We start from the raw sequence: 22774 nt of genomic DNA on the forward strand, positions 1-22774 counted from the left end.
AGCTCTTTGAAATGATTATGCTTGTTCCTAAGCATTTCCACTGATAAACAATACCATCTCCACAGTTGCTTCTCACTCAAGACAACATATCGGAGCCAGGCTGATTATTTCTTCTGTTGTTTGGAAGATCTGCAGCTTTTACAGAGCTTCTGTATAGAAGCACAAATGGGTCTCTCCAGAGTCCATTTTGGCTCTGAGTCTGCTGCCTGTCTGTTAAAGTAATTCTGGCACTGTATCAGTACACCCAGAGAACCTACTGATTTCTAGGCCATCAGGTCCTGACTTAAGAGCTCTGAGGTGTGGAGAAGACCTTCATCACATGTTGTCTGCTGTTGGAAAATCATTATTGTTTTTTTAATCGTTTGTTCACAGTATGACTCGAATAATATGATCTAGCCTTGAAGTTGATCCTGGAATTGGGTTTTCACTGGTTTGAGGGATATTCTTCAATGTCAAGTGACCTTTTTACGTTTTAAAAAAAAAAAAAAAAAGAATAAGCCCTTCTGGTGCTTGTATAGCTGTTATGCCCTAAATGCATTCAAAGTAATGATGATGTCCCAAAGCTTTTTGAGAGGCCCCTGGTGCAGAGACAACATCAACCATCAGAACTTTGAATAGGTAGATGACCACTCTGAGAACTGGTTCTGTTCGTGGTATTTTTCAGCGGGCAGGCAGAGATCGGTCCTTAGCATCATTAGACATATATTTAAATTACTCGATAGGAAAGTTTTATTTACCATCTATGGGGAAAACTGAAAGACTCAGTTCTAAGTGAAAGGATGTGGAAAAATACTGACTTTGTGTACCTGCTGTGTGACTGTATGTACTACGGATTCTTGAAAATAGGAAGGGAGGTAATTTACCTGCTCGTCTCAGATCACTGAAATGTTGTTTATATGTATGTTTACATTTTGCCCTTATTCTTCTCTGTTTTGGGGTAACATTTGATGTCATGTATATTTAAAATTTTGATTTTGAAACTCTTTATTTCTTGCTTCTTTCTGAACTGCCACACATCATTTTTTTCCACTTCTAAACATGGACAGATAGCACTCTTGAACAGTGCCCAGAATTAGGCATACTTTGGTACTTTAAACTGTCTTGATTGTCAGTTGTCTGTAAAATTGATGTTGGAGATTTCCATTTTATCTTAGAAATTTTCAAATATAGCTCTAAGGAATATATCTGCAAGTGAAATTAATTATCTGCAAATCCTGATTAAAATAAAGGTAGCGAAATAAATTTGATGATTCCCCTCTTTAGATGGTGAAACAGGAGCACAAGCACTTTAAGAAATTGTAAAATGATTATGCAGTGTCCATTGTGCTCAGTGATCCTCTCTAGTGCCTGCAAAGCTGATTAATTTGATTAAAATAAACTGGACTTGCTTTGACCCTGCAGTTACAAAGCATGGCAGACTGCCTGTCATTCATGAGCATGCAGACGTCTCACTTGGGATGGCAAGCAGCTGACCTTTATCTAATAGTCAGGTTGTGAGCTGTCTTACAGGCAGGGGAGTCGGATTTACTGTTTGAAAATAATGTTAAGATTTTGCTCTTAACATAACAGGTTTTATTAAATGGTTACTTTTCTAATTGATTTTTTCCTGTGGGGTGGTGAGTTAATTAAAATATCCTGCTTTGGAAGAAGGAGTACTGGTGACAGTCTGCTTGTGTGTGTTTTTAGACGACAAAGGAATGCTTCCTTTGGATGTGCCCTTTCTATCCTCCCATCCAACTTTACTTTGTTATCCGCAATCCCACCCGGTCACGTGACTTTGGTATATCCAAGATCAAGATTTGGAATTACAACACAACAACTAGTGTAAGTAGTCTTTTCTCAATTCCTCTATGCATGCTCTACTTTTCCTGTAGAAACTCAGTTTAATTTTCTTTCCAGAAGTATGAAATAAAAATAGGTAACATTTTCTCTAGTAAAATACGGACCTAGGAGAGGCCCTGTTTACTGCAGATTTTTGCTTCTGTTGTTGTTGTTTGATTCTGTTGATTCTGTTACAGCAATGTAAACATGAACATTTTCATAGGCACAGTTAGCGTTTTCTATGAAAGCTGTTACAAATCTCAAAAGACCTAGCAAAAGGCTTGCACATTCTGTCAGGTGATCTTTTACTGTGGTGAGAAATAAATATACAAAGGTAAGTGCATCTTAATATTCAGGACTCTGAGTTGCTTTATTACAATATGTAAATAAATGTTGGATTTCTCATGCGTGTAGGTATAAACAGGGTGACTTGCTCAATTTTTGTTCTGTTACTTTAATTAAAAATATACTAACTGCATGTACATAATATAACTAGTAATCTAGTGTTACAAGAGAGCCATCTGATGACAGATGGTCTCTTGTTTGTGTGTTTGAATGTCACCATGGAAATTATTCTTGTTTGTACACTGAAGTGTTGAGGGGAAAAAAAAAATCCCAGGTACTGGATGAAAGAGGATTTGCTGTTCTATTTTATAAATAAGAGGCTTTATCCCTGTGGTCTTTCTCTCATCCATGTTCTTATATAAGCACACGTGGTAACTTATATGTATGGAAGTGGCTGTGGAGTGAACAGCTTAAACAAGTTTGTTATCATGTGATTTATACATATTTTCTGGAATCTTAATAGCTTTTATCTATTAGAATGTAGGCTACGGAATGTTCCATCATAGTTAGGGTGTGAAAGGGATTGCTGCTTTTGGAGGTAATACTATGGTTTGTTACCAAACCTATTGAATATATGGGAAATAAACATATTTACGTGTTGCAAGACTTTTTTTTTTTAAATAAACTGCTATGAGGCGAACTGTAAAATCCATTAGGATTGTAATCCCATGGATTTCAGTTGCAGTCCAGCAATATACACGAGCTCATTATTCTTAATGTGAAGGAATAATCAAAGCAGTTCTGCCTAACTGTAATTTGTCATGAGGACATTTTGTCTGAGAAGGATCAGAAACAAAAATACAATTAGCTAACAATTTTCTTCCTGCTAACATAAATCCAGAGCTGTATTTATTTGTATTTTAACTGTTCTAACCTTCTTTCCCTCAGAAACCACATAAGTGAGAGGCTCCCATGTACTTCTTCAAATAGATCTAAGACTAATTCAGACCAGTACTTACGGATTTTTGAAAATATTTGAGTTTTAGGTTTTGATTCTGAAAGTAGGAAAAAACTGTATGAAGGAAGCTCTAAAAACCAGGTCAGATTATTGTCATATATTCATTGGTTTAGTGCATTCCAAAGAAAGTCTCAGAGAATGCTTTGCTTTGCCTTCTATATTTACTTCAGATGAGGTCCGTGAAAAACGTGGTCATGTTTAGTATGTGAAAACAGATCAAGAGTAAGGATGCCCATTTTTTTCAAGTTTGTCAAGCATGTACATACTTTCTCTGGCCTTGAAACTGAATTGTTACTTGATAGTTTTAAAGCCCTTTTCCTAAGATCCTATGTAGTGTCTGTGATATGTCTTCACAAATCTGTGAATGGAATTAATACTTAAATGCATGCATGTTTTAGTTGCTTTCCAACTGGATGATTTTCTCTTTCAAGTGATTATTCCTCCTTGTGTATATTTCATATCCGTTCTCTTGAGTTGGAGACTTTTTTCACCCAAGTCGCTGGACTGGGGTGCATTGTCTGTACAGTTGTGGTTTTGCAGTTCCTGGCTAATCTGGAGCTTTGTTCCCACAGTGTTAGGTTTATAGAAATAACTTTTTCCTTCTTGTTTTTGACTTATTGCTCCTCCTTTTTCACTTTTCTTTGAGAAGTCAGGCAGAGGCAATGTTGTTTTCTGTACAGCTATAATTCACAGAAAAGTGTCTCCAGTTTAAAGCTTTGTCCTTCCTGACAAATACCATTGAAATGTCCAGAAATATACTCTCTGTTGCTTTATTGGAAAGCACTATGCCAGCAGGTGCTCTGTCAGGGCTGAAGTTGAAAGCCAGGAAAGAATATTGAGGAACCATAAAACTGTTTTCATAAAATGAGGGGGACTCATTTCAATACATTTTGTTCTTAAGCTGTTGCAGATTTTAATTTAAAAGATGAATTTGACAAATAATTTCCAAAATACACATGTATATTTCTGTGGTTCCATGCAGGTTATATCTGTTCCCAAGTAAAAACACAGGACTAATGTTTGAATATTCAAAACTGTAATAAAAGCAAACATATTCTGTAGAAATGTTGGAGTTATCCCAAATTCAACTGCGTATATCCAATACCTGTAGCATTTAAAGGGGAAATTACTTGTCCAGACATACAAACATTCGGAAAATAATGTTACTGGAACATCCTGATAGTCTCTCTCTTTCCCATCATAATTTTAGGCAAAACCATGTAGTTAGATTTTTATACATATAATTACAATGCTTTGATCTCCAGTTAGATTAATGTAGCAGTGTCCCCTATGGTTCAAGGGAAAAAAAAGAAATCATTTTATGACCAAATGCATCATTACAGACATCCAGTGCTTTATGATACTTTAAGAGTAATGCAGGCAGCCATGACGTAATGACTAATTAAACTGGGTTTACAGCTATTCTCTGAGAATTTAATGAAGGCTCTCTCTTTTTTTTTTTTTTTGCATTCCTTCTTGCCCCATCTCGCTCCCCCCCCACCCCGATTTCTTGTTTGCCTGCATCTTCTATTTTTCTCTCTGTGTAGATGCATATTACAATATCCTGACTCCAGTTGCCTCTGCACAAACTCTCCTTGGTTAACTGCAAGTCGACTCGCAAGATGCTCTGCCCTGTATCTTTGGTTGATGAAACAAACAAACAGTCTGTTTTGTGACAGATTGAGAAATATGTGCTGACAAAATAGTTGATCAGCCACTGTTGTCCCAAATTCCTGAAACTGTATTATTCTTACCTTCTTTTCAGTGTAGGTTCTCCATTTTTTTTTCTGTCTCCTTTAGCCAGTTACCTCTTGCAAATTGTGGGGTTCTGTCATGTTTGAGAACATCTGTTCTATCAAATCTGTTGAATGTTGGTTGTATCAGTGAATTAGAAGTTATTAGGGGCAGACAGACAGCTTGTATGTGAATGTGCAAACATAGAAACACCATAATAAACATGCTGTGTTAGCAACTGAGACTAGAAAAAATCATAATAATTAAAAAGATAGTATTCCAAATTACAGTCACTGTACAGATTCTCATTTCTGTATTTGATCTGAAGAGTTCAGTCTGCAATCCTGGTATGTCTCAATCACAAAAGTAAAGTATATTACAAACTGTAAATTGTGCTATATTGCATCAGATCAAAGGTCCATCTAGCCAGTAGCCTGTCTTCAGCAGTAGGCAAGAAAATATAGTAAGCATGACTCGAGTAAGATTAAGGCAAACATACATGATAATTCTTCCTGATACTGTCTCAGTATAGAAGCAATTTTCATCTTGGAGACTTCCTAGGGCAAATGTGATTTTTTATTTTTTTTATTTTTTGGCTTCAGTAACCTGCAATGGATTTCTCTTCCATGAATTCAGTTGGTCTTCCTTGATCCTATGCAAACTTGTAGTATCCACAATATCCCTTGACGAGGAGTTGCCAACTCAGCTACTAATTGTGTAATTAATTTTAGTTTATTTAGCCTGGACTGCACCAATATAATTTGAAGCTCTGTAGTCATCTGTCAGATGGGACAAGGGTCTATAAATCTTTGTCCAAACAGTTGTGCATGATTTTTTTTTCTTTTTTCATTATCTTTTCCTCCAGGTAGAAGGGTCCTAGCTTGTTGAATTAGTTTTTATAAGGGAGCTGTTCTTCCTGTGTGCTTCATTTTATGTGTGTCTGTGTTGAATTTTATCTTTTTTATCTTAAGAGAGTTTATATTTTGAAATCCAATAGGCAAATTATGTAAAACTTTCTATGTTAAAACCAACGTCAGTACTGTTTTTAAAACGGATTGCAAACCTGAGCAGGATCAGTCTTTTGGATTTATGGGGAAATGTCCGTCTTTCAACAGACAGTCATGTGCTGTGCTAGCATGCCTACTGCAGTTCTGGTGTTGAATGGCTGTAGGGCCTAAGGGAACCTCCTGTCACTGTTGCATACTTCCATATAGATTTACAAAAAGATTTAGGCTGAATGAGAGTGGGTCTGTAAGCCCTGTCTTCTGCTCAGAGCAGGGCTGACTATGAAGCCAAATCTGGTTGCTCTAGACTTTGTCAAGCTGAGTTTTGAAAGTCTCCAAGATAGAGGTTATACCACCTCTCTGTGTACTGTGCAAAGATAAATCACTCTTTTGAGAAGAATCTGTTTTCTTATATTTAGAGTGAAACCTTTCTCGATGCAGTCTGTATCTCTGGCCTCATGTCTTTTTCTGGTCGTCCTCTGAGACAAGCACTCTTGTGGACAGGGGAAGCTATGATTTTTTCCCTATTCTACCTTCCTTCCTCTGTGCTGGCCAAACCCACTCCCTCAGCCTCTGTTCAAAGCCATGTGCTCCAGTCCCAGCCATGGTAGTGGGCCTTTGCTCAGCTCTCCCCAGTTTGTCAGCACTTCTCTTGGAGAGGGATAGGATGAAAGGGTATGACAATATTCTGTTTTTCAGATGGAGTATCATGAGTTAGGAGTTACCACTTCCCTCAGAGCTGGCTCTGCTCTTACTGAAGCAGTGCAGAGTGCGGTTGGCCTTCATCGTCACAGAGGCACACTGCTGACTATGCCTGACTTGCTGTTGATCCCACAGGTGCTTTTCTGCAGAGCTGCTTCCAGAGCTGCCTATGCTGTAAATTATCGCCGGCATCCAAAGAACCTGTGTACCTATTGCTGTAATAAATTGCACTTAATTGCATTGTTCCTAGCTGTGATAGTTCTCATTGAACACGACTAGAGTGAGGGCATGTTACATTATTGGTGAATCTGTGACTGCGATAGTTCAGTACCCTGAATCCAACCAGACCCATAATAGTTAATCGGTTACACCCCTTAATGCAACAGGCTGTTTGCTGTGTAGCATACATGTCAAGTAAGCTGTGAATCTTAAAGGTGCTGAAGCAAAATCTGCTTCTGGAATTTACATCCTGATCAAATATAAATATACTTAATCTAGGTGTCATAGCTCAAGGTTTTCTAAATATATAAGCATTTATTTCCTAGGTTTCAGCCAAAAGGGTTCATAGTAGTGTCTAGAAGAGCTGTTGGTCCTTTTAAATAAAATCTTAAATATTCCACTGTAATTTTCACTTATTTGAGCTTTTCATTTAAAAAGTACTTAAAAGCATGTTGCTGATATGGAGTTTTCATTGTTTTCATCTGTTTGTCAGAGTTCTGGAAGAGTGGTACATAATGTTTGAACACCTTGATGGAAATCTCTATGCATTTATTTTTCCAGGACCTTGATGTTGGAGCAAAGAAGGTGAAATTATATGTTGATGAGAACCTTGTATTTGATGGTGAATTAGAGAGAGCCTCTGGAGATCTTATCGCTGACCATAGCACTACAATTGACCTTACAGATTGCAAGCAAGATATCGATACCTATCCTTCAAATGAAGGGAAAGAAATAAATGCAGCTGCAGCCACAGACAAGAAAGTGGACCTGCAATTTGCATGTTTACAGTCAAAATGTACTTCACTAAACTGGAAATCTCTGCCAGAAGAAAATCACATTGAGGATAAGGTGAACTCAAACAGCTTTACTAAGGAAAATTTGACTGAGTTAGAGAATGATCTAAAAGTGTTCCCATCTCACATTTGCATAAAAGATACCAAAGAAAATGCACCAGCACGAGAAGTTATTGAGCATGTTCAATCTGATGATGAACTTTCTTTGAGTGAGCAAATGGAAAAGCTAACGGGAAGAAAATTGTCTGATTTTACAGGTGGACTTCCTTCTTGGTTACAGCCATCTTCCCAAGTAGCAGAGAATAATCAAGATGTTTCCAGTAAGCAGAAGCCTTCCTGGCTTGCTACAGAACATGGTTTAGGCGTGAGGTTTCAAAAACAGTCAGATGTAATCATGACAGACTTTTCAGACAGGACTAATGAAGATGTCAAATGTCAGAGAAATGAGCTGGGAAGATCCAGAAGCAGAAATACAAATGGAGATGAAAAAGTAGAAATGCTAGCCAGAAAGGATGATGGTGTTGGCTTAGACATTTCAGAGCAGTTTTCTAACAAACATTGCAGCAGCTTAGAGTACCCTACAAGTGGAAGGAGAAGTGTAAGAAAGCAGGGATTAAGCACTATAAATATTAAAGAAGATGATTTGGCACCCAAAGGTAAGATCTTACAATAATAACTTTAGTGCAAGGGCTGATATTTTCTTCATTTCACAGAAGCACAGAATCAGTGGTTGGAAGGGATCTCTTGGCATCACGTAGTCAGCCTCCCTGCTCAAGCAGAGTCAGCTAAAACAGGTTGTCCAGAACTGTGTCTGGCTGGGTGGTTTAGTGTTGAACCATCCTCACTGCAAAAGCATTTTCTCATGTTCAGATTGGGTTTCATGGATTTCAATTTGTGTCCATTACCTCTTGTTCTTTCACTGGTCACCACTGAAAAGAGTCTGGCTCTTTTGTCTTTATTCACTCCCATCAGGTATTTATACATATTGATAAGATCACCTTGAGCCTTGTCTTCTCCAGGTTGTAGATTCCTATCTCTGTTGGCATACCCTCATGAAAAAGGTGCTTTGGTCTCTTAATGATCTTTCTAGCCATAGGATGGACTTGCTCCAGTAAGTTAGTATTTCTTGTAATGTGGAGCCCAAAGCTGGACACAATACTCCTGATGTGGCATCACCAGTTCTTAGTGGAGAGGAAGGATCACCTCTTTCACCTGTTGGCAATTTCTGAATGTATAGACAGTTCTATTTTAGTTATACTATTTGCAGTATTCAGTTTTTCTCATTCATACTATGGCAGTGCTTGGTGTCTCTCTCTTTATCCTATGCTGGACATGAAATGCTGTTTTTTTTTTTAGAATTTACATTCTGAGTTAGTATTTTAAAATTTATTTGGAGAAGATTAAAACTATCAATGAAAATTTGGGAAAAAAAAGAGGAAGAGCATGAGCTCAAGATAGTAAATTTACAGAGTTTGTGTGGTAGGTTTGTGTCTTTCTCGGTGAGGCTATATGCTGCCTACAGTAATTTCTACTGTTGCTTCATCACCTTTGTACATGCATCTCTGCCCTTTTTGTGTATGCAATTCAGAGAAATATGATACAGAGACAACAAAGCTAATGGATTCCTTAATCTGAAAACGATGTGATTCAGTTGTGCACAAATTTATCAGCTTTGCTCAGAAACAGTACAGTGTGCTACCTCATTTTGTGGACTCTAGAAGCAGAATGTCTGGACCAAGTCATATTAAAAGAAACGTAAGCATTTTGCTAAAAATGAGCAGGAGTTCACTTTTTTACAGCCTATCAGTAGCAGCATAACTACTGGGGGGCAGCTGTTACCTGTTTGATTCTTTGGCAGTGAGGCCTGACCTACCTGAAATTGTCTTGCCCATGGAGTCTGAGCACAGTGTTTTTTAAAGCTGCATTAGAAGATTGCCTTTCCTAGCAATCCTTATGAGTGTTGATATATCTCAGGTAGTGATATAAACCCAGTAAGTACCTTAAAACAGACTAACAAGGTGCCTGTTTATCCTTACTTAAATGAGCGCATGTTAGGCCAGACAGCCTTGCAGAAGCAATAGAATTATGTGCCCACAGATGTGGATTTTTTTTTTCTGGTTTAATACTATTTAAAGACTAAAAAGGCAATTCTGAGAGAGAATTTGTATAATTGTAACCCAAAATCAAGCTTTGCAAAGAAAAACTTTTTTTTTTTCACTCAAAAGGTTTTTTACAATGTGGTTGTCATTTTATCCATGCTGCAAAATTCCTCCCCCACCCCCCCAAAAAAAAAGAATAATATAAGCACTTAGTGTATACTTTCAAATCTAACTTTCAAAACTGCCTTTTCAATCTCTTATTTTACTGTGTAAGCAGAAAACAGGTAGATTTTTTTTAAATGACTTTCAAAAGAAAGAGCTGTATTTTCCTGTTTGCAGTTTTGCTCAGTTGTGTATTTAAAGAAGGGGATTAAAAAAGGAAAACTGATCTATTTATTTATTTATGTTTTTGATCTCAGTGTTTTAACTAAGCTTATGTTCCTAAATTCTCAGCTTTCTCTCTGTGACAAAAGTGTCATGTGCAAGTCTGAGTAAGTATATTATATGCAGGTCAATCCACAAGCCGTATAATGCACTCTATATTTGGTAGGCCTAAATCTCTCTTCTTTGTTGCAGTGCTATTCATCTAATTCTGGAATATATTGTATCTTATATAAATACTCTAAATCAGATTTTGCATTAAGTTAAGAAGTTAAAACCTACTTGTAATGGAAGCACATAAAATATATCATTTAACAGAGGTTTCATAACAATACAGAATAAGCGATTTTTCTATATTAAAAGCAACAGATTTGACCAAATCACAATATGGCATATGAAGCTTCTTACTGTATTGTGTTCTCTTTTAACCTTTGTTTTGATGCATGTCTAAAATAAATAGAGAACCAATGCTGAGAAACAAACCAGAGATCTTACAGCACCATTAACTTGGCTACATATACTTTGTGTTTTATGGTATGCATATGCATAGCCCTCTTGTGAGACTTTGAGTTTTAAAACTTGTCAACATTACTGACATTGTAAACAAATCCCCCCTCAACGCTTTCTTTTCAGTTATAAAAATGGCAAGAATTTAAGAGTTTTAATTTAAACTATCAGATGAGGGTTATCATGATTCTTGTTAGGATGACCTCTAACCTTGCTCAGAGCAGGTTGTTACCCGGAGCTTAAAACTGAAAAATTGACAATATAACTCCCAATACATGGTTGTCCCAAAGAAAACCACATTTTGCAATTTTCGTTCTCTGTGTACTGTGCAGGGTGAAGTCATTTTCAAAGTGTAACCGAGTGAGCATTAACAACAGGGAAACAGTTTTATGTCTTTCCCTAAGAGTGGTGAATTTAAATTTTTACAGAGCTGAGACAACTGCAGTTTCCCAATAGAAGTATGTGACAAAGGGGACTCTGCACAAGCCCATATGCAACATCGCAGCTCATCTTTGGTCTTTAAACGAAGAATAATGAGAACAACAGAAATTAGAAATAGCACATACATGCATACTTGGCTTGAGTTACTGTTGCTATTAAAACATACAGTTTTATCTTTGGTAACTGCTTCAGCGTTCATAGCAAATGATGAAAGTATGCTGACAAAACTTGCATATAACGTATAATTTGGGGTATTAAAAGTTAAGAGGATTGAGGAACAGAAAGATGAACTTGAGGACTGGAATGACAGCAGTAGAATGCAATTCAGTAGTACAAACTGCTTGCAAGGTCATTTGGGGACTAATAACAGAAACCTAAGTTGTAAGCTGAGTAATCATCAATTGCAAACGACTGAGGAAGAGGAGGATCTTGGCTGAGTAGTTGATCACAGACTGACTATGAAATGCTAGTGCAATGCAGGCATGATTACAGCAATGCACTCTGAGGATGTATCAGCAGAGGCATTTCTGTTAGTTAGGGAAATGTTAGTATCTCAGCGCAGGCACTTGTGAGACTTCAATTGGAAAACTGTGGTTCTGATCATCCATTTTCAGGAAAGCTGATTATAAAGTGGAACAGAAGAGAGCATTTAGAATGATTTGGGAAACGAAGTGTGTGATTGCAGCATGGAAATATGATTGCTATTTATAGCTGCAGGGAATAGAAATGAGATTAATACAACAGAGAAGAGAAGAGGAAAGATGTTTTTTCCAAGCTAGTGTTGTCCCAAAATGTAGTTTACTGAAGTTACGAGAGGAATTGCATGGTGTGCATTGCTGGCAGAAGCAGGACACAAGGCTTGGTGATTCAAGACATTCCTCCTAAACCCACAGGGGAGATGAATGCTGAATGTGTCATTATTTCTGGACTCTGGGATAGTGTCTGTCATACAATCCTCTCAGGCATGCAGAAGGCTGGGAATGTGTCTGTAACACCTGCAAGTGTTCTTTAGCTACATGCAGAGTTGATGACAGAAGTACCACGATAGTTGCACAAGGCTCCAATAAAAATAATAAATTTTAGATGCTAAAAGGAATACCAGATCCTGTAAATCTTCAGCCATTGACCTGTGCTTTCAGGTTATCCTCTGCTTTCTTTTCAGAGCTCCACTTCTCCTGCTGTCACTCTTTAACGTAGCTAAAAAACCTGTTAACCTCCCATTGAAAATCACTCCTATTGCACTCTCCTAGAAGTGCTTTGGAGTTGTAATCTCTGTATTGCTTAGAGTACTTACCATTAAAAAAGGGGGCGGGGGGGGAGGGGGGGGGAAAGGTGGAAAAAAAAAAAAGGAAAAAAAATCAAAAACAGTGAAGGGAAACGGATATCAAATACTCTTCTGTACATGCCTATCTTGAAATTTTCAAGCTTTGGTGTTTTAAAGTGTTAAATAAATATGCAGTATCCTATTCAGGTAAATTGTAAGAATATGGGAAGTACTCTTTGGGATCACCCATCCGACAAGTACACACAGGGACAATGATTTGAACAAGGAAGTGATTTGCAAATGACTTATGTTCTCTGAAATATTTCTCTGAAATTTGTTTCCTGTTTGTATTTCCCATGAGTGATGGAGAAGAGTGGACAGGTTGGTCTCCAGGCTTTCATGCCTATGTATATGGAACACAACCCTCTTTCAGGTAGTTTCCCATCTGCTTTCAAGTTCTTATTTTTATCTCAGTTGTCCCTGGTGTAAAAGATTATTGGCCATAGATAGGCTAGGAACATTACTTATTTCCTAGCGATTCCAAAACCAAAATTAAAAATTAGTCTTAAGTAGTCTTTTGGGAAAACATTATTTTGCATTTTATTGCAATTGGCATTTATTCTTGATAACCATTTGCTTTAGTATCCACTCAAGGACATTGTACAGAACTAAAATCTAGCCCATGGGCCTGTAATTGTTTGCTACTACATTTGCTTTTCTCCATTTATTTGAAGAAAATATGGAAGTGACAGCTTTTTTTGAAAATCTTTGTTATCGTCTGTTCTTAATCATGTTGAGCTCGAAATTAAGCCGCTCCCCAGCATGATCACAAGGAGAACTTTCTTCGCTCCCACATTGCTCCTCTTGCATGCTGCCCCCATTGTATTCCCATGAGATGCTACATCGTTATCCCCCTCTTGCTGGCCAGGGAGAGGAGTGTTTGAGTCTCATCTGCATAGAAGGCAACACTCACCTCATCCTCCATGTATGCTGAATCTACTTCTTTTCTCACCACTTTGCTTTAAATGCATGTGACTGAAGACTCTTTCCCTCTTTGCTGTTTAATTATTTGTAGTTGCTTTGGGCACTGTCAGTTTAATGGTTCAATTTACACCCCCCTTAGACACGGCACCCCATCCATTCCTTTTGCCAGTCCTGGTGGGTTCTGCATTTACTCTGGATAACCTCTCAGAGACTTGTTCATCCACAGAAGCCTGTATCCTTCAATCCATTGCTTATGCTTTATCGATATGTAAGGTCCAGATATTATTTCTGTTTGCCCATTTGGAAAATGACCCAGGCCAGTCTGTAGGATTACTGTTGTTCTTAGCCACCTGTTCTGTTTCAGGTGCAAGCTTTGCTAGCAGGGATACTCGATTCCCAGCCATGACTTCCCTTTTCCAGGGGTACTGTTTTAGGTCTCATTTGTACTGACACATCAGGACTGACAGGTGGCAGTCAAAAATCCTCATTTTTATGAGAAAGAAAGGTTCAACATGGCTCAGTGCTGGGTTCTGCGCTTTGGCCACAACAACCCCATGCAGCGCTACAGGCTTGGGGCAGTGTGGCTGCAAAGCTGTGCAGAGGAAAAGGATCTGGGGGTGTTGGTCAATGCTCACCTGAACATGAGCCAGCAGTGTGCCCAGGTGGCCAAGAAGGCCAACAGCATCCTGGCTTGTATCGGGAATAGTGTAGCCAGCAGGACCAGGGAGGTGATCGTCCCCCTGTACTCAGTTCTGGTGAGGTCGCACCTCAAGTGCTGTGTTCAGCTTTGGGCCCCTCACTACAAGAAGGACATCGAGGACCTGGTTGCTAATACCATGCAGTGGCTTGGGCAGTTAGGAATTGAGGAAACCTGAATGAAAGACAGATCCTATGCAAGAGGATGATGGCAACGGAAGTTGTAGTTAAAGGTAGAATATAGAAGACCGTAGCAAAAGCAGAAGGGAAGAGGAGGATCTGTAGTTACGTAGATCTGATGCTAAATTTAAAAGAATTACCTTGCCAAATCCAAGCAGCAATTTTTATTTTTTTTCTCCCTTCAGGGCCCACTAAAGAGTATGCTTTAGGTTAGTGTCTTTCCAGCCATCATTCTGATGGTTTCTCAAATGTATTTTTAGCTTTATATGTCAAGGCTGTTACAGACTTTTTTTTGTGTCTAAGTGCAGGAAGAAGTAAGTTTCTGGTAAACTGTTAAATCTTGTGTTGAAGATATTCACTAAGAGCATAGCATTTCTTTGGTGCTGTATAAATATTCAAGGGGTTATAAATGTGTAAGAAACAATCCACCTGCTCTGAACTATTTTATTTACAATTTACAGAAAAACTATGCATTCAGAGGAGGTAGAAGGAAACCATGTGAAATCCTTTCAATTATGTTTTGTTTTTGCTGTGCCAGTTATACCTGTTGCATAGTCTAGCCCCCCAGCCCTGACCATTTTACCAGTGATGGGGAAAGGCAGCAGCCATTTTAAAGATGTAGGCATACAAGATAGACACAGGGTAGAATGAGGAAATGAACAGCCAAGTGATTACTTCCAGTTAACCCACATTATCTGATGCACTCACGTGCAATAACTTATCATTTTGGCAGTATGTTTTCAGCGGGAGTTAGCTTTTGGATTTGTTACCTTGTGATACAAAGCTTAAGAAATCCTTGAGTAAGAAGTCAATTCTTTCCATTTAGGAAGTGCACGCTAATTACAGCTTAAGTTTCTAATATTTTAAACTCTAAGTTTAGCATATTCGTAATTTACAGGCAGTAATGATAGAACAAAAGTTAACCCACTACACAAAAAATGCTGGATTGATGCTTCATGACTATATCTTAAAACGCTACATTTGTAGAATTTTGATTTCCATCCACAGATAAGTATGCATCTACAGTAGAGAAGCTACGTCGTCTTCCAGTAGCTGTACAAATAATTCTGCTTCTGTTTTTGTCATGCCTGTCCTACCCATTCCACTGGAATTTCTTATCAACTTATTTCAGCCTGTTTTGCTGAAATAGGAAGCACTTTTTTTTTCTCTAATGCTTTGGAAACGTAAACAGTTCAACTCTGTCCAACAGTATGAAAGATCTTCTGCAGAAATGCAGAGGATGATACCTTGTGATGGCCACCCAATAAGTATCACTGGGTAAAGTCCTTGAATCGACTAGTAGGTCACTGCTTAATGCAGGTACAGCCTCTCCGTTGCAGCTTGAGGTTCAATAGCTCTCAAAAAGTAAAAGTTAGGCACTTGGACACTGCCACCAGCAAAGATTGAATGGACTTTGTGCTTGCAGAAATACTATGAAGAGAAGCTGTCTAAAAGCTTCTGTCTTATTGATTAATTTTGCCTTCTGTCAGTCTGCACATTTTAAGTGTTTACTTTTATCATGTTGTCTATCTGCATTGTTTAATGTGTGAGACATATACAAAAAATCTCTAAAATTAGAAGTGGGAATAAAAGCAAAGTGTTGTACTGGCATTTTCCAAATCTAGTATGAAATGTGGAGTGTAGTAATGGCAGGTAGGGTATAGTTAACAATGTGCACTTCCTGCAGGTTTTTTTCCAAGGGGTTTTGGCCAAGATCTTAAATTAAAGAAATTCATCATTATGCAAATTTTGTGTGTTGAGTCAAGAATTTCCAGTCTAAAACTTGCATTTTGGAATATTGGCATGTGCTCTGCTCTTCAATTGTTTTCATTATGTCTAAATGGAAAGGGAAATTGTGACATAGCCTTTTTAACAGAGAAGCAATATAAAAGTGCTAATATACCAGAATTTCAGTTGGGGAATATGAATATAACCAGCATAATTCTGGAAAGTGTGCTGTAGTCATTTGCTTCCAGTCCTGTCAATACATTAAATTCATATGTAATGTTATTTTCAGATGAAGACTTTTCTATCAAGGACGTAGCCACCTCTAGAGCAAAGTGGCACAATGAACAAGAACATACTCTGCAGGAGTCCTGGAACTCCTTGGTAAAGTTTAATTATTCCCATCGTGGCCGAATCTCTAACATGGATTTTCAAGGGGATATCTTTGATGAATTTCTCCATCAGCAGAAAATCAACCGGACTGGAGAATATCATCTAATGAAAAAAGAGGGAATACAAACACTACCAAAAAGGCAAGAAGAAGAAAATTCAGTGGAGGCACATGATGGAAGTGATTTTAAAATCCCTGTTTTACCTTATGGGCAGCACTTAGTAATAGACATTCGAACAACATGGGGAGACAGACACTATGTTGGTCTTAATGGAATTGAAGTTTTCAGTTCTAAAGGAGAGCCTGTTCAGATTGCAAAAATAACAGCCGAACCACCTGATATAAATATATTACCAGCTTATGGCAAAGATCCCAGAGTGATAACCAATCTAATTGATGGGGTAAATCTGACGCAGGATGATATGCATCTTTGGCTAGCACCATTTACCCCTGGAAAACCTCACTTTATCTTTATTGACTTTGTGAATCCTTGTCAAGTAGCTATGATTAGGATTTGGAATTATAATAAATCTCGCATACACTCTTTCAGAGGTGTGAAAGACATTATAATGATGTTAAATGAACAATGCATCTTTAAAGGAGAAATTGCGAAAGCTTCAGGAACCTTGTCTGGAGGTATGCTATCATTTCTTACTTTCTGTGTGGAAAGAGTAATATAATATAAACAAATACATATGTCTTGTTTTTTATCACTTTCCACTTCAAGGCAAATTGGCACTTTGTTAGTATTTAGTCCTTTTAATTTAAAAATGTAATGCAAAACTAATGTGTTCTTTAATGATATTGTGAATTTAAGTAGCATATAGAGCTAATTTTTATTCCTAGCAAAGTCTTAACAACTAGATCATATTTCAGTAAGACAGTCTGCAATATTTACAGGCTGCTGGTTTTTAGTCTTCACAGGTATTTTGGAAAAGTTGATGGAGACATTTTTTTTCATTTTTTTTATAAGTACTTGAAATTTGACTGGCTTTTCTAGGTTTGTCTGCTATGTAGTAATGCTCAGTGTAAGGTAGAAATTATAGAATCATAGAATATCCCAAGTTGGAAGGGACCCATAAGGATCATCGAGTCCAACTCCTGGCACCACACAGGTCTACCCAAAAAATCAGACCATATGACTAAGAGCACAGTCCAAACGCTTCTTAAACTCCGACAGGCTTGGTGCCGTGACTACGTCCCTGAGGAGTCTCAGTGAAGAGCCTCTTCCTGATATCCAACCTGAACCTCCCCTGTCACAGCTTGACTCCATTCCCTTGGGTCCTATCACTGGTGACTAAAGAGAATAGATCGGCGCCTGCCCCTCCACTCCCCCTTGTGAGGAAGCTGTAGACTGCGATGAGGTCTCCCCTCAGCCTCCTCTTTCCCAGGCTGAACAGGCCAAGTGACCTTATCTGCTCCTCGTATATCTTCCCCTCGGGGTCCTTCACCATCTTTGTAGCCCTTCTCTGGACACTCTCCAACAGTTTCACATCCTTTTTGTACTGTGGTGCCCAGAACTGCACACAGTACTCAAGGTGAGGCCGTACCAGCTTAGAGTAGAGTGGGACAATCACTTCCCTCGACCGACTAGCAATGCTGTACTTGATGCACCCCAGGATACTGTTGGCCCTCCTGTCTGCCAGGGCACACTGCTGGCTCACTGCTGGCTCAGCTTGCTGTCAAGCAAAACCCCCAGATCCCTCTCTGCAGGGCTGCTGTCCAGTGTCTCGTCACCCAGAAATTGAATATAATTATTATATCAGTAGTCAGTACCTATTCCCTGTATATTATCTTTAAACGCTACTGCAAACTTAAATATAAAAAAAGACCAAAAACAGTTTTTATCACTCCATGTATTCTTTTGTATGGTTTCTTTATTTAATTCCATATATTGCCTTCAGCTCCAGAGCACTTTGGGGATACTATATTGTTCACTACTGATGATGATATTCTTGAAGCTGTATTCTGCTATGATGAGATGTATGATGGAGAAACAGAAAATGACAGCTCCCTGAGATATGAAGAAGAGCTAAAGAGGCCAACAACTGCTGATGGGGATGGAGATGAAAGACCTTTCACACAAGCGGGATTAAGAGCAGAGAATCAACAGGTAGGGGCCTCTACATTCAGAACTCTATAGACATGTCTTTCTGAAACATGGTATGGAAGTAGGAGGCACTGATCGCCCTTACGGCATAAATCTCCATAGAAAAACTAATACAGCTATCTGCCTGTTTTGAAGTTTTTTTTTTCACCAGCTCAATAATTCTTCTTCTTCTTCTTCTTCTTCTTCTTCTTCTTATTTTTTTTTTTTCAAGCACTGGAGAGCCTCCAGATTTTGCTTTCTCTGGTTAGGAAGACTACAAGGAAGGCTATACTGGAGAGTGTGTGTGTGTGTATTCCTTTTCTTATTTTGTATTGCTTTACTTATTTGGGCAGAGATTAGAGGGGTTTCTTTTTGATTTAGGTTTCACCTGAAGGTTTATGCCACTGACAATGACCGTACACTTAGTCTTGTAATGATTTGTTCTGTACCCTGTCACTCCAAACCAAAGATTTTTCCATGTTTTCCACACAGAGTATACTCTTCTTTATTTCTTCCTCCACAAATAAAGTAACTGAGGTGGGAAGGATCTGGCATAATAGCATTTCTTATCTTTCCTCTCTCTCACTTTATTTTTAACTCTTTTCTATTCTGACTAGCATCTTCATGGATCTGTGTCCCTTTTGCAGCATAAAAATGTCCCCTACTATTCCATACAGTAGGTATTTTACTACTTAGAGGAGGACTGTATCTTCAGGCACTGCAGTTTGCCTCATACCATTCCAGCCCAACTCAGTCCAGTGTCTGAGTAAAGATCCTGCAAGATGTTCTGCTTAAGATGGTATCATTCAGTTTCTGACCCACTTTCCATCAAATCTTACACCTTCTTAGAATATTCATGAGCACCGTGCTATTTCATGAGCAACCTGCTATATCGTTGGCTAGGGGAAACTCTTACTTGTATATCTATGAGGAGATCCAAAACTGAATCAAACAAAATTCCAGCTGGTTCAATTGAAGTGCCCCCAGCCGTATATGGTTCCTAATGAGCCTCGTGCTGTGTTGAGACCTGCCTGTTCTGTCTTGACCTCTTCTCCTGGGGGCTTATAGGACATAAAATGTTATGACACTGGCAGCAACTCTAACCCTTTGAATCCTCCAGTGCTAGTTAACATTGCCACTGGTAATTCTGGTTCCATCTTTGCTTTCAGTACCTTAAACTGTTCAGATATCTTATGCAGTGCAGGATTTCCTGAACACAAATTGAAGTTCACCTGACTTTTATTGATCCACTTGTTCATTGTTAGCATTCACTCAGGACCTCTTCCATTGCAAAAGCTCAGGAGGCCTGGACTGCATGGTGATTACTCAGAGCCTCTGCTTTTTATTTTGCTGTTCATCTGTGATGTTTTTCTTATTCCTTTTCTAACCCTGAAACATGCCGTATCAGCAATAGAATAACAAAAGGTGTTGCGACTGAACCATTGATCTCCTTGTCATTCAGTATTTGCTAGTACCATGAAGATTTTCTAGCTGGATGCTTATGGTGTCAGGATGATAGGAATCAGTAGATCATTGAGCCATTAGTTTGGATCCAGCTTCTGTTTAAAAAATAAAAATAAATAGATACAGATTGACTGCTGGGGGTAAAAAAGTTTTATTTTTTCATACCTTGCTGTCAGCCATGATTGTACTTACGAAAAATATCTTCATTTCAAGTTAGGCGATCAATAAAATAAAGAGCATAAATTTTTAATCCATGAGGAAAAAGCATATTCCTTGGCAGCCTTGATAATTTGTGTTGTTAACTATTAATTAGTATTGTCAAGGAACAAATGCATGCTTTTGGATAAGGTTGCTCATTTCTTCTGCCCTCTGATTCTAGGGAAAAAAAAAGTGATGGCACTTTGAGGTCTTACATTTCGTCCAAACTTTTTATCTCTGTGACGTATATGCTACATGTTGCAAATGCAGTATGTCATCATTTGCTAATGGCAGTCTGCATATTAGTAAGAGTGACTTAACAATTTCAGCCTCACCAAGAAAAGTCAGCCCACGCTAGGAAATCTCATAAATGCACTAACAACATCAACAAACATATTGTCTTGACTTAGTAAGGATGCATGTGATCTTTTATGTTTTGGGGCATGTTTTCCATTGTTTGCAGAACAGCCTGAGTGGTAAGGCAAAGGGAGACTGAAACACAAAAAGCAGTACATAAAACAAACAAGTATTTTATGAACTGTCTTAAAAGTGTATATTTAATTGCATGTTTATTGCACCTGTTGGTTTACTTTTTAGGTTCAAAAGCAAGTAATTCTGCCAGACTCTTTCTCTGAATGTATACCCAAGGAGCCAGGAATATTTACTGGAAAGTGTAAGTTCTTTCTTTTACTGCTTGCATATGCCACTCCACATCTACCCCCTCACCTTCCCGACATGTTATGAAGGAGAATGTGAATCGTCAGAGTCACACGGTGACAGATGTCTGGTCTGGAATAAAGAAGAGTAATTGAATATTTAAGGCAGAAGCTTTTTTTACCGTGGATTTTAGAACATTATATTGTGACAGCTGGCATTTAATCTCAAAAATAACATAGCCATTTGCGTAGTCCTTGAATGGGATTTGTGATAGCTGTGTCCATTACCAAGTAATTATATTCAAATCACGCATATTTATTTAGACTGACTGAATTTCTCAGATCAGATTCACAATAGAAAGCCTACAGTTAAAACTAGACCAGAATGTTACATCCCTACTGAAAGTACCTGATCTGTTTATCCTGTACAAAAGCAAATCTTGCTGGCCTTTAAATTATTTTCCAGTGAACCTTTGGATGGCCCAGAAGTATAATTTCCTGGTCCTTTGACCAGCACAGGAGAAATTGGGTTCTTGGGCCCGACATAAAGCCTGTAGAAAACTGTGATGTGCTCTCTGAAAATACACACAATACTGTTATTCAGCTACGTATCTATGGTCTATATGTATAATCTAGATCTATGAACTTTGTATATGAACATCTATGATCGGCTCATATCTGTGAACTTCAGATGCCTTTCTCTTGTCCCATTTCTCAAAGTGGATGAAAAAGATAGTGAGGGTGTGATTCAGAGATCAGTAGATGCAGTCTTTCGTATGGACAAGATATTGTTAAGAAGTTGATTGGAGTAGCTTGTCTCTACCCAAGAAAGAGGTCCTGATTTCCACTGAGTTCTTGCAGGGAAAATGCTGGAGCAGAAGCCAGCTGCAAATAAGGAAGGTTTCCTACGTCTTACCAAACACAAAAGATCTCCAATTTAATGTATTGCACAGCAAAAATTTGCCATTAATTGCTACAAGAGACTTTGTAAATGACCTTGCATAAAAGCAAAAACAAAACAACAACAACAACAAAAAAACAACCAACTAAACTGTAAGCTAACACTTGTCTTTGTCGGATTCCCAGTGATTTCAACATACCATGTCCTGCCTGTGTATATTGCTCCTTCTTCCCCTTATGCTGTGGGGTGGGGCCTTAGACCTGAAATAAGAGTCCTTCTACTTCTCACTTGGGGAAATTACTGGGAATTGTAGAAAATCTAGAATCACCACTGCCTTTTTCATGTGGGGCTCCTGGTTGTAAACTGTGTGTGGAGTCACTGAGGATTTGTGTCCTTGACCTGTTGTAGGTCATTATCTCTTTCATCCTGCTGCCGGTCATGAAATCAAGGGGAAATCGTGCCTGACCAACCTGCTTGACTTCTGTAAGGAGATGACTGGCTGTGGAGATGAGAGAAGAGCTGTGAATGCTGAGTGAATGTTATTTATCTTCAGTTTAGCTAGACCTTTAACAGTCTCTCATATTCTCCTTGTAGCCAAGTTGGTGAGAGATGAATGGAATGGATGGGAATAAGGTGGATGGGGTGGAAAAGTAGCCAGACTGCCAAGCTCAGAGTATGATGATCACTGGTACAAAGTCCAGCTGGTGGCTAATTGCTAGAGTTCTGACATGAAGATGGTATGTTAAACACATTAGTAAACCACATGTCTTTTTTGGATTAACTGTGAGTTGGTATTCTCTAAGAGATCTAATCATGTATATATTTATGAGAGACTGGGTTTAGATGAGTCTATATAGTCACTTGGAAGGCAAAAGGTAATAGATTGGTAGGTCTTTGTTTCTGCATAATCTCAATCTGTCATGTCACAGTTCAAATGTATTATTGAATAACTGTCACTCTGCATTCTGAATAATGAGACACTTGATAACACGCTTGACCAGGAGCTGTATAGTTACAAGTGACCCAGATGTCAGTTGCCCACTAAAGGTCTAACATTGATTTACAGTAGGTACTATGCTATTATGTGGAGGTAGGCATGTAGACCAAGAAGTATCCAAATACAGCACATAAAATTCTTTAAACAAAATACGCATACTGCTAATTCTTGGGGCTTGCACACATGCTTGTTTATAGAAAAATTATTTAGTTCATTAGAAAGCG

The 22774-nt window shown here is 38.4% G+C and overlaps 1 protein-coding gene across 5 annotated transcripts in view; it reads left to right on the plus strand.

The window, feature by feature from the left end:
* LOC121078736 (katanin interacting protein) overlaps positions 1-22774 on the plus strand; it is a 71771-nt gene that overhangs the window by 26366 nt on the left and 22631 nt on the right. For all 5 annotated transcript variants that reach the window (XR_005824714.1, XM_040575216.1, XM_040575217.1 and 2 more), the window contains 5 exons: positions 1687-1824; positions 7345-8233; positions 16147-16881; positions 18150-18358; positions 20594-20669. Coding sequence is in view for 4 of the 5 variants with exons in the window: in XM_040575216.1 (XP_040431150.1) it covers positions 1687-1824; positions 7345-8233; positions 16147-16881; positions 18150-18358; positions 20594-20669 (2047 nt within the window). In the remaining variant the exon portion in view is untranslated. The remainder of the gene's footprint in view (positions 1-1686; positions 1825-7344; positions 8234-16146; positions 16882-18149; positions 18359-20593; positions 20670-22774) is intronic.

This window comes from Cygnus olor, chromosome 15 (genome assembly GCF_009769625.2).
Source record: "Cygnus olor isolate bCygOlo1 chromosome 15, bCygOlo1.pri.v2, whole genome shotgun sequence".
Lineage (NCBI taxonomy): Eukaryota > Metazoa > Chordata > Aves > Anseriformes > Anatidae > Cygnus > Cygnus olor.